This window comes from Colias croceus, chromosome 25, assembly GCF_905220415.1.
Source record: "Colias croceus chromosome 25, ilColCroc2.1".
Classification (NCBI taxonomy): domain Eukaryota; kingdom Metazoa; phylum Arthropoda; class Insecta; order Lepidoptera; family Pieridae; genus Colias; species Colias croceus.
This window is the reverse complement of record NC_059561.1, coordinates 2,796,051-2,809,745: the sequence shown is the minus strand read 5'-3', so window position 1 is coordinate 2,809,745 and position 13,695 is coordinate 2,796,051. Positions and strand designations below refer to the sequence as shown.

Genomic DNA, 13,695 nt, shown 5'->3' with positions numbered 1-13,695 from the left:
GCGCGTCAACACTATAGCGGATATACTGGCTGATGCGTTTGTGCATGATTCGTCTTTTGTTGTTATTTCCTACTGAGTGGAAAAGAATTATAGGATGTATTCGAATTCATGCATGATTATCGTATGCTGTAAGTGGCAAACAGTGCATTTTCTAAAATATATTATATAGAGGAATACAAATACTGATTGTGTAAATGTGTTGTGATTGTGTAAAAGTACGTATTGTGTAAATGTGTTGTGCGAATTTGTTTGAAGTTTACTGTGTAATGTATAAATTAGAAACTAACTCGTAGTTATAAATGCTTTGCGAATTTTCTTTAATTTCAAAATTTGCCTTGACATCTACGTGTTGGATGCTGCATGTACTACAACACGCTTAAAACATAACTTTTTCCAAGTGAAATAAAATCAATCGTATATTTATGCCAATTATGAAACAATTAAAACAGCATTAACAAGCAATGCACAGTTTGTGTATTTGTATCGCTCGGCAACCGGAGCATTTATTAAGCCTTGGCCTCGAGGGACCAATTATATACTGAGTATAAGCTAGATATTAGAGATTTACCTTTTATATTATATAATGTTTTGGTGAGAACCGCTTTAATATGACGTATGTGCAACAAATTTAGATATTATAAATGACATTTTGGCCTCGAAGGACCAAATACTAGATATTTGGGTATGGGTATCATCAACGTAAGTACTAAAGTTGTATCTTTTAAACTAAATAGTAACACACTGATATTTATGGACGCCTCTATTTATAAATTAGGAAATGTGTGAAAATAGTTACGAGTACATTAATTATTTTTCTTGTAGTATATAAAAGTTATAGTATTAACAACTAACAAGTCTATTAATCTTTGTAGGCATGCTTACAAATATTATTATTTAAAAAAAGTTTTCGGCGAATTTAGAACATCTAACACCTCATTATACTATATTTTAAGCTAATTATTGTAATTATATATTAACCAATTAATGCAACCGTCCATTCATACTTCATCTAACTTCCTTTCATTCTTTCAAGCTTCTACACATCCATTCACAAAGGTTTTCAAGCACAGAAGAGCTCGTGTGTGTTTGTGCCTTCTTACATGTTCCAGATGCAAAAAAACATCTAGAACATGTTTGAAGGAGCTTACGCCTTATCATCGCGGTGGTGGTTTGGGTATAATACGGATCAAACTAACATAAATGAAATAAATAAATGTGTGTCTATTTTATTCTATTCTATACTGCTTTTATAGTGTAGATCTTTATGTACATTAACATGTAAAAACAGTATATAGGTGAAGAAGAGCTCGTGTGTGTTTGTGCCTTCTTACATGTTCCAGATGCAAAAAAACATCTAGAACATGTTTGAAGGAGCTTACGCCTTATCATCGCGGTGGTGGTTTGGGTATAATACGGATCAAACTAACATAAATGAAATAAATAAATGTGTGTCTATTTTATTCTATTCTATACTGCTTTTATAGTGTAGATCTTTATGTACATTAACATGTAAAAACAGTATATAGGTGAAGAAGAGCTCGTGTGTGTTAGTGCCTTCTTACATGTTCCAGATGCAAAAAAAAAACATCTAGAACATGTTCGAAGGAGCTTACGCCTTATCATCGCAGTGGTGGCTTGGGTATAATAAGGACAAAACTAACATAGTGCTTTTATAGTGTAGATCTTTATGTACATTAACATTAAAAAACAGAATATAGGTGAAGAAGAGCTCGTGTGTGTCTGTGCCTTCTTACATGTTCCAGATGCAATAAACATCTAGAACATGTTCGAAGGAGCTTACGCCTTATCATCGTGGTGGTGGCTTGGGTATTATAAGGACAAAACTAACATAGTGCTTTTATAGTGTAGATCTTTATGTACATTCATATGTGAAAACAGTATATAGGTGAAGAAGAGCTCGTGTGTGTTTGTGCCTTCTTACATGTTCCAGATGCAAAAAACATCTAGTACATGTTCGAAGGAGCTTACGCCTTATCATCGCGGTGGTGGCTTGGGTATAATAAGGACAAAACTAACATAGTGCTTTTATAGTGTAGATCTTTATGTACATTAACATTTAAAAACAGTATATAGGTGAAGAAGAGCTCCTGTGTGTTTGTGCCTTCTTACATGTTCCAGATGCAAAAAACATCTAGAACATGTTCGAAGGAGCTTACGCCTTATCATCGCGGTGGTGGCTTGGGTATTATAAGGATAAAACTAACATAGTGCTTTTATAGTGTAGATCTTTATGTACATTAAAATGTAAAAACAGTATATAGGTGAAGCAGAGGTTGTGTGTGTTTGTGCCTTCTTACATGTTCCAGATGCAAAAAAACATCTAGAACATGTTCGAAGGAGCTTACGCCTTATCATCGCGGTGGTGGTTTAGGTATAATAAGGACAAAACTAACATAGTGCTTTTATAGTATAGATCTTTATGTACATTAACATTTAAAAACAGTATATAGGTGAAGAAGAGCTCCTGTGTGTTTGTGCCTTCTTACATGTTCCAGATGCAAAAAACATCTAGAACATGTTCGAAGGAGCTTACGCCTTATCATCGCGGTGGTGGCTTGGGTATTATAAGGACAAAACTAACATAGTGCTTTTATAGTGTAGATCTTTATGTACATTCATTTGTGAAAATAGTATATAGGTGAAGAAGAGCTCGTGTGTGTTTGTGCCTTCTTACATGTTCCAGATGCAATAAACATCTAGAACATGTTCGAAGGAGCTTACGCCTAATCATCGCGGTGGTGGCTTGGGTATTATAAGGACAAAACTAACATAGTGCTTTTATAGTGTAGATTTTTATGTACATTAACATGTAAATACAGTAAATAGGTGAAGAAGAGCTCGTGTGTGTTTGTGCCTTCTTACATGTTCCAGATGCAATAAACATCTAGAACATGTTCGAAGGAGCTTACGCCTTATCATCGCGGTGGTGGCTTGGGTATTATAAGGACAAAACTAACATAGTGCTTTTATAGTGTAGATCTTTATGTACATTAACATGTAAAAACAGTATATAGGTGAAGAAGAGCTCGTGTGTGTTTGTGCCTTCTTACATGTTCCAGATGCAAAAAACATCTAGAACATGTTCGAAGGAGCTTACGCCTTATCATCGCGGTGGTGGCTTGGGTATAATAAGGACAAAACTAACATAGTGATTTTATAGTGTAGATCTTTATGTACATTAACATGTAAAAACAGTATATAGGTGAAGGAGAGCTCGTGTGTGTTTGTGCCTTCTTACATGTTCCAGATGCAATAAACATCTAGAACATGTTCGAAGGAGCTTACGCCTAATCATCGCGGTGGTGGCTTGGGTATTATAAGGACAAAACTAATATAGTGCTTTTATAGTGTAGATCCTTATGTACATTCATATGTGAAAACAGTATATAGGTGAAGAAGAGCTCGTGTGTGTTTGAGCCTTCTTACATGTTCCAGATGCAAAAACATCTAGAACATGTTCGAAGGAGCTAACGCCTTCTCTACGTGGTGGTGGCTTGGGTATAAAATGACATTATAATGCTTTTATAGAGTAGATTTTTATGTACATTAAGATGTAAAAACAGTATATAGGTGAAGAAGAGCTCGTGTGTGTTTGTGCCTTCTTACATGTTCCAGATGCAAAAAACATCTAGAACATGTTCGAAGGAGCTTACGCCTTATCATCGCGGTGGTGGCTTGGGTATAATAAGGACAAAACTAACATAGTGTTTTTATAGTGTAGATCTTTATGTACATTAACATGTAAATACAGTAAATAGGTGAAGAAGAGCTCGTGTGTGTGTTTGTGCCTTCTTACATGTTCCAGATGCAAAACAACATCTAGAACATGTTCGAAGGAGCTTACGCCTATCATCGCAGTGGTGGCTTGGGTATAATAAGGACAAAACTAACATAGTGCTTTTATAGTGTAGATCTTTATGTACATTAACATGTAAATACAGTAAATAGGTGAAGAAGAGCTCGTGTGTGTGTTTGTGCCTTCTTACATGTTCCAGATGCAAAACAACATCTAGAACATGTTCAAAGGAGCTTACGCCTATCATCGCAGTGGTGGCTTGGGTATAATAAGGACAAAACTAACATAGTGCTTTTATAGTGTAGATCTTTATGTACATTAACATGTAAATACAGTAAATAGGTGAAGAAGAGCTCGTGTGTGTTTGTGCCTTCTTACATGTTCCAGATGCAATAAACATCTAGAACATGTTCGAAGGAGCTTACGCCTTATCATCGCGGTGGTGGCTTGGGTATTATAAGGACAAAACTAACATAGTGCTTTTATAGTGTAGATCTTTATGTATATTAACATGTAAAAACAGTATATAGGTGAAGAAGAGCTCGTGTGTGTTTGTGCCTTCTTACATGTTCCAGATGCAAAAAACATCTAGAACATGTTCGAAGGAGCTTACGCCTTATCATCACGGTGGTGGCTTGGGTATAATAAGGACAAAACTAACATAGTGCTTTTATAGTGTAGATCTTTATGTACATTAACATGTAAATACTGTAAATAGGTGAAGAAGAGCTCGTGTGTGTGTTTGTGCCTTCTTACATGTTCCAGATGCAAAACAACATCTAGAACATGTTCGAAGGAGCTTACGCCTATCATCGCAGTGGTGGCTTGGGTATAATAAGGACAAAACTAACATAGTGCTTTTATAGTGTAGATCTTTATGTACATTAACATGTAAATACAGTAAATAGGTGAAGAAGAGCTCGTGTGTGTTTGTGCCTTCTTACATGTTCCAGATGCAAAAAAACATCTAGAACATGTTCGAAGGAGCTGACGCCTATCATCGCAGTGGTGGCTTGGGTATAATAAGGACAAAACTAACATAGTGCTTTTATGGTGTAGATCTTTATGTACATTAACGTGTAAGTACAGTAAATAGGTGAAGAAGAGCTCGTGTGTGTGTTTGTGCCTTCTTACATGTTCCAGATGCAAAAAAACATCTAGAACATGTTCGAAGGAGCTTACGCCTATCATCGCAGTGGTGGCTTGGGTATAATAAGGACAAAACTAACATAGTGCTTTTATAGTGTAGATCCTTATGTACATTAACATGTAAATATAGTATATAAGTAAAGAAGAGCTCGTGTGTGTTTGTGCCTTCTTACATGTTCCAGATGCAAAAAAACATCTAGAACATGTTTGAAGGAGCTAACACTTTTCAGCATGGTGGAGGTTTGAGTACAATAATAACAAAACTAACATAATGCTTTAATGGTGAGGATATTTATGTACCTGTAATTGTTAATATAATTTATAGGAGAAGAAAAGCTCGTGTGTGTTTGAGCCTTCTTACATGTTCCAGATGCAAAAACATCTAGAACATGTTCGAAGGAGCTAACGCCTTATCTACGTGGTGGTGGCTTGGATATAAAATAACATTATAATGCTTTTATGGTGTAAATCTTTATGTAATTAATGTAACTGTAAACGTAATAATTAGTGAGGAAGAGCTCGTGTGTGTTTGTGCCTTCTTACATGTTCCAGATGCAAAACACATCTAGAACATGTTCGAAGGAGCTAACGCTTTCTCAACGTGGTGGTAGCTTGGGTGTAATGAGAAGAAAACTAACATATTGTAATGCTTTTATGGTTTGATTTTATATTTATGTATAATATATAGTGAAGAAGCGCTCGTGTGTGTTTGTGCCTTCTTACATGTTCCAGATGCAAAAAACATCTAGAACATGTTCGAAGGAGCTAACGCCTTATCACAGTGGTGGTGGTTTGAGTATAATAAGAAGAAAACTAACATATTGTAATGCTTTTATGGTTTGATTTTATATTTATGTATAATATATAGTGAAGAAGCGCTCGTGTGTGAAGGAGCTTACGCCTTCTCAACTTGATGGTTGGTGACTTGGCTTATTGGGAAGAATAAACTTGTCTTGTTTTATGGTGATTGGATTTTTATTGGATATGTTTGGATTTAAAATAAATGTGTTTATGATATTATGTTGATTATGACATTGAGCTTTGTTTAATAATAAGTAACGATGCTATAACTGACAATTATAAATATTATCTTTCACTGTTTCTAGGTTTTATTCTGTCGTTTTACTCTTTAGGAATAAGTAATTTAATCGTTATATGTTGAATCGTTTAATACACTATTTCTATTATCTTTTTGACGTATTGTGGTTGGAGCAGACTCCATATTATAACACTACAGTCTGCGATGTGAAAATATATGTAATGAAGAGAGGACCTCATATGTGCTTGTGCCGTATTACATGTTACAGGGGTCGTGATGTCGTTACATACTCGGCATCTGATATGAGTTTATAAGACGACATCGCGGCACCCGGAATGTGTATAGAAAAACTAAGCGCTTACTTTTCGAAGACACAGTGCATACTTCGCTTTTTACCAACATAATAGACGGATTTAATTCCACAGTTTAGTATAGTGATATGTGATTTCCAAGAATATGTTTTAACCTTCCGTAATTTAATGTGTTATTTGCTTAGTTTTAAGTAGTATTTAAGGACTATGCGAATACAAATTGCAAATTTTTTTGTTTTGTCTATTGTTTTATAATGGTTTAATTTAAAAATGTATATTTATATTTTATGTGTGTAATTGTAATTAAGTGTAATAGGTATCTTATTAAATCCATAATTAACGTATTATCTCGTTACTCAGGTGAATTCTGCTCAAGGCATCGCGACGCAGTGGAGGTGTTCAAAGAGTGCTGCGCGCGGGAGCCGAAACTCGCGAGATTTATACGGAAGTGCCAACAGAACCCGCTGCTTAGGAAAAAGGTGTTATATAGATGTTATAGGAAGTTTTAAGTATGATATTTAAGGCAGATCCTTAAAGATCAGAATGTTATTTTACTAGATTTCTAGCCATCCTTAACTGTTGTTGTTAATGTCCTTTACTTCAGGGACCTTGACCGCTTCCTTGGTACAGTGGTTGACGCGTGAGCGTAACACCGAGGGGTCCTGGGTTCGATTCCCGGTGGAGACGAAGAAAAAAAAATGTCTCGGTCTGGCAGGACACAGAAGGCTGATCACCTACTTGTCCCTAAAAGAAAATCTATCAGTGAAACAGATGTATAATGCATCTGCCCCTTACCCCACTAGGGGACATGGGACTTCAAAAAAAAAAACTTCAGGGACCTTAACGTCCTTAGATTCATATAATATGAATTTTCCAGTCAGTTCAATTCACGGCGTAAACTGTCTAGTAATAAAAGTTCATAATACGGACCCTGATAATCACCTTCTTAAGGCAGTGGCTATAAACTATGAGCTTATTATTTTATTAAAAAGTTAAAAATTTTACTCATAACATTATGAAATTTTAAGATTGTACTATTGCTAATGTAGATTTGATATTTGAGACATCATTTATTAATTTCACCGGTCATATTTGTAAACTGGAAGTTTTCAAAGGAAGCATTAATTATAATTTTTGAATATGAAATGCTTCCCTTTTTTAATATATCTTTTATATACAGGGTGTGCCAGAATGCGTGTTATTCGTGGCGCAGAGGCTTACCAAGTATCCATTGCTATTGGAACCGCTGTTGAAAACAGCCGGCGAAGATCTCACGGAGAGGGAGTTGTTGCAAAAAGCGCTTTGTGGTGTTAAGGTAAGGTTTATTTTGCTTTGTGTTTGGTGATAATAGTTGTTGTAATAGAAGAAGAAGGTAGTTTGAATTGAACTCGAAAATAGTATTATACTTCTTAAATCAGATACAATAGGTTCTACCTAAAACTTACTAAAAAAAATATCACGACAAATTTTCGTGAAGTTTAGACTTTTTAACGGATTTTCAACGCGATATATTCATTATGTATTTTTAAATGGATAGTACTCTATAAAAACAAGCAAAACAACATCAAGTTGCTCACATTTTTTATGATCAGAACTTGACAAAATCCACAAACTTTCGCATAGACGATGTCATTATGAATTTGCAAGATTGTTAATGTTCCTATTTAAACATTAATTATATCAATTTTTACAGGAAATATTAGTAGACGTTGATAATCAAGTGGCTGCCAAAGAAAGGGAAGATAGAAAATTGGAAATTTATCACAAGATAGATGCGAAATCGTTTGCCAACTTCCGAGGTCGGAAATTCAAGAAGAGCGACATTTTACAAGGCAATAGGAGTCTCAAGTGAGTAAAGTAGTAAAATAGCAGTTGTTTATGTTACTTAGTTTTGTACTTGTCGGTTTAGGTAATAAAATAATGACTAACAATTGAGAAAATAAGTAAGACTCGAACGAAAAAAATTCAGAAGTATTTTGACTTTCTGAACTTGTATGGTTTCATTTTATTACTAAAATTTCGAACTTAGATGCAGAGTCCTAGATTTTGAAAAATCAGTAACAAAATTAAAATATAGTAGCTTGATATAAAATGCAATGGACATTTAGTTATGTAATAATAAAAGGTTTTCTTTACAATTTTTAAAGATTTGGATCTTTTTGACATTTTTCTCATAGGCTACGTTTTAATAAATACAATGTGTACAAAAAAATACTAATTAAAATTTAATTTCACTACAGATTCGAAGGTGTGGCAACCCTCATGCAAGGCAGGAGCAAAATGCAAACGTTGCTGGTTATCGTGTTGACCGATGTTCTATTCTTTCTGCATGATAATAACAATAAATATACCTTCTTTACGCCTGATAATAAGGTGAGGACTTAATATTATACATAATATGTAACTTAATAAGCTAAAGTTAAAGTTGTGAATAACATATCGCGTGATTAATTTAGAATTTTCAAGTTGGTTAAGTTGTATATATTTTTGTAGTTTCTACGACTTTTTCACTTAAATTGGTTAAATGGAATACCACATTAGTAAAGGAAACACATAAGTCAACGTTATATTGTAAAATTTGTTATGTAATAAAGATGTATATGAGATCTATTCTAAAAATTTTGTTTTTCATAATTTTTGGTTTATGTTTGTAGAATTTATACACGAATACCGCGTGAAGAAGTATACTATTAATAATAAAATCGCCCGTTGCGTCCACGATTCAAAGTTACTACTTATTAAAGACTAGTTGCTCGTCCCAGTCCCAATCAATAATATATAGCGGAATAGAAATAGGTCCTGTAGTTTTCCTGTGAAATCTATACAAACATACATACAAACAACCCAAATATTTCCTCTATATAAAATTAATGACATGATGATATGATTTTTTCAAACAGACGGGCGTGGTATCACTATGCAAAGTGTTAGTCCGCGAAAAAGCGGGTGCAGAAGGGCGTGGCCTGTACATAATATGCAGCGGGCCCGCTGACCCCGAGATGTTTGAACTGCGAGTTCATCGGCCAAAGGATATCGCCGCTTGGATACATGCTATACGGTAATATATTATTATAAAAAAAATGTGTGCGTGTACTAGTGCACACACGTAAGAAGTGAAACTTCTTTATGACCTTATTTTTCAAAAAATTATTTACTATATGCAACTTTACAGAAATACGTCGAATCACGCGTGGTAGGGATAAGAAAAAGATGGCGCGTAACGGAAAAATGTCACGTATAACGAAAATATGTTACACTAAATTTTTTTCCAACCTCGATAAAGATGTTTCACTTCAAAAAAAAAAAATCGAAACATATAAATGAAAATAGAACATAATTTGTAGGAGGGGTTTATATGGCGTGGTATGCTATATGGTATGTGCAAATAAGCATACACGTAAAAAAATGGTGTGTAGTTTAAACAATTCAACGTAAATTGAATTTAATATATAAATTTTAAATGAAAATTCTAGATTAATTCCGTAAAAAAAAAATGAAAATTGAATTAATATTCTAGGACAATCACACGGCAAAATCTGATCCCGTACTAAGCTTTCGCTTGTTTTATAAAAATTACTGTTGTAATATCATCGTTTTGTTTTTAATGCTAAGAATGATGGGGTATATATGGTTTCTATATAAAATGCCTAATTCGCGAATAGTACAAAAAATCAACGCTCGTTATTAATACCATAATGAGAAATATTAATTTACACGCAATCAATTACACAAAAAAATATGTTTTTAATATTAAGTTTCACATTTACAATCCTTTACAATATATCTATATACAGGGTGTAATCGTTAAGTGTGCACAAGCGATTATTCCGTAACTATTGCAGATACCAAAAAACTTTAAACTGATATCGAAAGTACTTAACCTAATGAGTAAAATGGCCACAATAAATTTTTAAAAATAAAACGAGAAATATCCAAAAATGTTACATTAAACGCTCCCATACATTTTATTTCCCATACATTTTGTATTCATAGCAGATTTTCGAAGTGATGTCCTCATTGTGCAATACAATGAGGAGCTCTATTAACAGTTTCTAAATGAACTTCCCTTCAAATTTGCGAAGTAATTAAAGCAGAAAACCAAAAAAAGAAAGAAAAGGCTAAAATCTTTCATATTAAATGTACTAGGTTGATCCAAAAGTAATGATAATTGGGTATTTCCTGTGCATATAAAAATATAAAATAAATGTTTTTTGCTTGCTCATGTATTCACTAAGTAATCACAAAAAAATCATATCAACAGGCCACGTTTCCAATTATTTACATTAATTTGAATGTGAACCGTGCGTGCCAGAATGTTTTCCGACGAAAAGAAGAAACAACGATTCGACATGTAGAGGGTAAATTTCTAAATTTTTAATGATATCAGGATAATTTTTTGTCACGTTTTTTGATCATGGACGTTACCCGAGTTCACCATGTTTATGCTGAAACCAAAAAACAAACAATGTCCTGGATGCGAGCTTCCAAAGTGACGATGAAGAAATTCAAAGTGAAAATCAGTAGGTTAGATTAAAACGGTAGTTTTTTGGGACGCTGAAGGAATAATTATGGTGGAATATTTTAAAAAGGTAGCCACTTTATTGGGCTCTTACTAAACAGACCAAATTAAAAGATTGCGGTAGGTTAGTAAGGAAAAGAGACATGGCAAACTGCGGACCTGAACGCTGTTTCACCAAGACAACGCACGATCACAAAGCGTCAGTTGCGATGGCTGCCATTCAAAAATCGGCATTCCAAATGCTTGAACACCTACCCAATTTTTTAGATCTAGCTCCTATTTACTTTTATCTCTTTCCTCGGCACAAGAAACACTTTCTTAGCAATAAATTATTTTAAGACGACAGCGAAGTGATGGCCGCGTGGAGGGGTTTTTGTGGATGAAGTCAAAGTTTTTTTTTTAAGTTTAGGAAAAAAAAATATTGAAGTATATTTTCTAGTTAGAAGACTATCTAGAGAAATACATAATTATTATAACTGTAATGACCTTGTTTAATATTGATTATCATTACTTTTGGATCAACCCATGTACATGGGATATTCGTATCTCATACTAAATGTATGGGAGTGTTTCAAGTTAATTTTTTAGATATTTCTCGTTTTATTTTTAAAAATTTATTATGGCCATTTTACTCATTAGGTTAAATACTTTCGATATCAGTTTAAAGTTTTTTGATATCTATAATAGTTACGGAATAATCGCCTGTGCACACTTAACGATTACACCCTGTATATATAAAACTTAAAGGTGACTGATATAGTGATCTATCAACGCACAGCCCAAACCACTGGACGTATCGGGCTGAAATTTGGCATGCAGGTAGATGTCATAACGTAGGCGTCCCCTAAGAAAGGATTTCATGAAATTCTTGCGGGAACAGGGAAAAACGGGGATGCACGTACAAAGTCGTGGGGGGAAGCTAGTCCTTACATAAAAATTGTCGATATCTGTTACCAAAAATTCACGTTTAACACAATATCCATAAATTTCGTAGAGCGGCAGTACAAAGTTGTCCGGAAGAAGCGGAGGAGTGTGAGAGCGGACAACACGCGCCCTCCGCTGAGGAGAAACAGCGGTTATTGGACGCTAGGCACGAGAACATTAGACTGATTACTGGTGAGTTGATTGAGTAAAAGTGGGAGGGTAGTTTGAAAGTTTACAAAATTTTTTTCTATAGAAGCAGTATTTCATTGAAGTGCCAGCAGCGGCTGCTTCTCCACCGGTAGTTAAAAACCTGTTAGACGTAAGGCGCAGAATTATAAGACTGATTATAGTTTTGCTTTGCAAGTGGGTAGTTCATAGGTAAAAGGATTTGTTTTAGGATAAAACTTATTTTTTTATAGCTGAAGTTTTATGTTTAAATTAAGTGGTATGTTGTCGTGTTCAGGGATTAGATGGATTTTAAATTGTAGGAAAAGCATAGAATGTGAATTGTCTAGGGAGAGAGAGAAGAGTGGGTTAGACGCTTTTGAGATGTAGAAACGACAACAGCACAAAAAGTTTTATGTTTCATTACTACGGTAGTAGAAAGAAGAAAGTAAAATTTAAGTGTGAGGGCAGGTTTTGTAGCTATAGAATAGAGTAGAAGAAGTTTTGTGTTTAACTTTTGTGATAGGAAAGTTTATGTAGGGAAAATAGAGAATTCAAGGAAGTTCGAGAACGGCAGGTTTGTACCGTTTATTTTTAGGGAATAATAAATATAAGAAGAGAGGAAACTTAGCACAATTTTGTCAGTAGATTAATTTCGGTCATGAATTTTTATTTAAAAATTTGGATATTTTAAAAAAATTATTTGCATTCATTTAGAGCTTTGTTTTTTTGCATTTTGATCAGATATGTGCCTTATATGTCAACGCTTTAATATTACACCAAATGAACTACTAGAAAAAGACAAGGTTCACGAAAAACCTGTGCATTCTGTAGGAACTAATTATTTATGTAGATCGAAATAGTATTTTGATAAATATTCTTTGTGATACAGACGAAACACCTCATCGGCACATTGAAGGTGATATTTTTGAGCTTTCCCTTATATTATTGCATGGAAGCATGCATTTAGAAATTGAAATTAAAAAAAAAAAAACTAGTATCTCAATTTCTCTTCCTTCCGCGTCTATTTTTCCTTAAATTAGTTTTAAAAAAATCTGTACCATTCTTTGTGATTAATGCTATTCTTGTAATGTAAAATAACGACTAGCGTAAAAATGTTAGTTATTTGTTGTTTCATGGAATGATATGAGTTTTACCTTGATAATGTTTAACTTTATTCAATGATCCTTAGTAGTGACTATGAACACTATTTAGAAATATTGGAGTACTTGGCTACACGTAGGTAAGCTCAGTAGTACTGTGGATACTAATGGCTAATATACCTCTTAGAGGGAATGTTATTCAGTTTTGGACACATGTAAATGTTATGTAAATTTAGTCCAAATTAGACTTTAAATATGGATGAGATCAACCTGATAATCTTATTTAATTATCTAAAGTCAGGACACTTCCTATACTATCTATATACCCTACATTGCCTATGGTATTTGCGGAGTTCTGTCTTTTTATTGTGATATTATTAGTTTTGACCCCAAATATATATTTCAATCTCTACTATACTTTTCCTTCTTTTCCCGAAATCTTTATAATATGACTTCTTTATAAGTTAATCTTATGTTATTCTTTTTCAGAGGCATTGCGTACAAAGGACAAAGAACATGCGGTACTGCTAGAAGAGAAAATGGCGTTGCATATGAAGATGTTTGGACATACGGGCGCTTCAACGCTCGAGTTACCTAATACTGGTAAGTTGGGTTGTCATTTCGCAATATTTCTGACGTTTTCACGTTATAAAAATGCTATAATTATA

The 13,695-nt window shown here is 34.0% G+C and overlaps 1 protein-coding gene across 3 annotated transcripts in view; it reads left to right on the top strand.

Annotated features, from left to right (window-relative positions):
• Nucleotides 1–13,695, top strand: part of LOC123703153 (rho guanine nucleotide exchange factor 28) — a 64,785-nt gene that overhangs the window by 29,256 nt on the left and 21,834 nt on the right. For all 3 annotated transcript variants that reach the window (XM_045651058.1, XM_045651056.1, XM_045651057.1), the window contains 7 exons: nt 6,677–6,795; nt 7,497–7,631; nt 8,010–8,164; nt 8,557–8,689; nt 9,217–9,374; nt 11,830–11,951; nt 13,517–13,630. In XM_045651058.1, the coding sequence (XP_045507014.1) occupies nt 6,677–6,795; nt 7,497–7,631; nt 8,010–8,164; nt 8,557–8,689; nt 9,217–9,374; nt 11,830–11,951; nt 13,517–13,630 (936 nt within the window). The remainder of the gene's footprint in view (nt 1–6,676; nt 6,796–7,496; nt 7,632–8,009; nt 8,165–8,556; nt 8,690–9,216; nt 9,375–11,829; nt 11,952–13,516; nt 13,631–13,695) is intronic.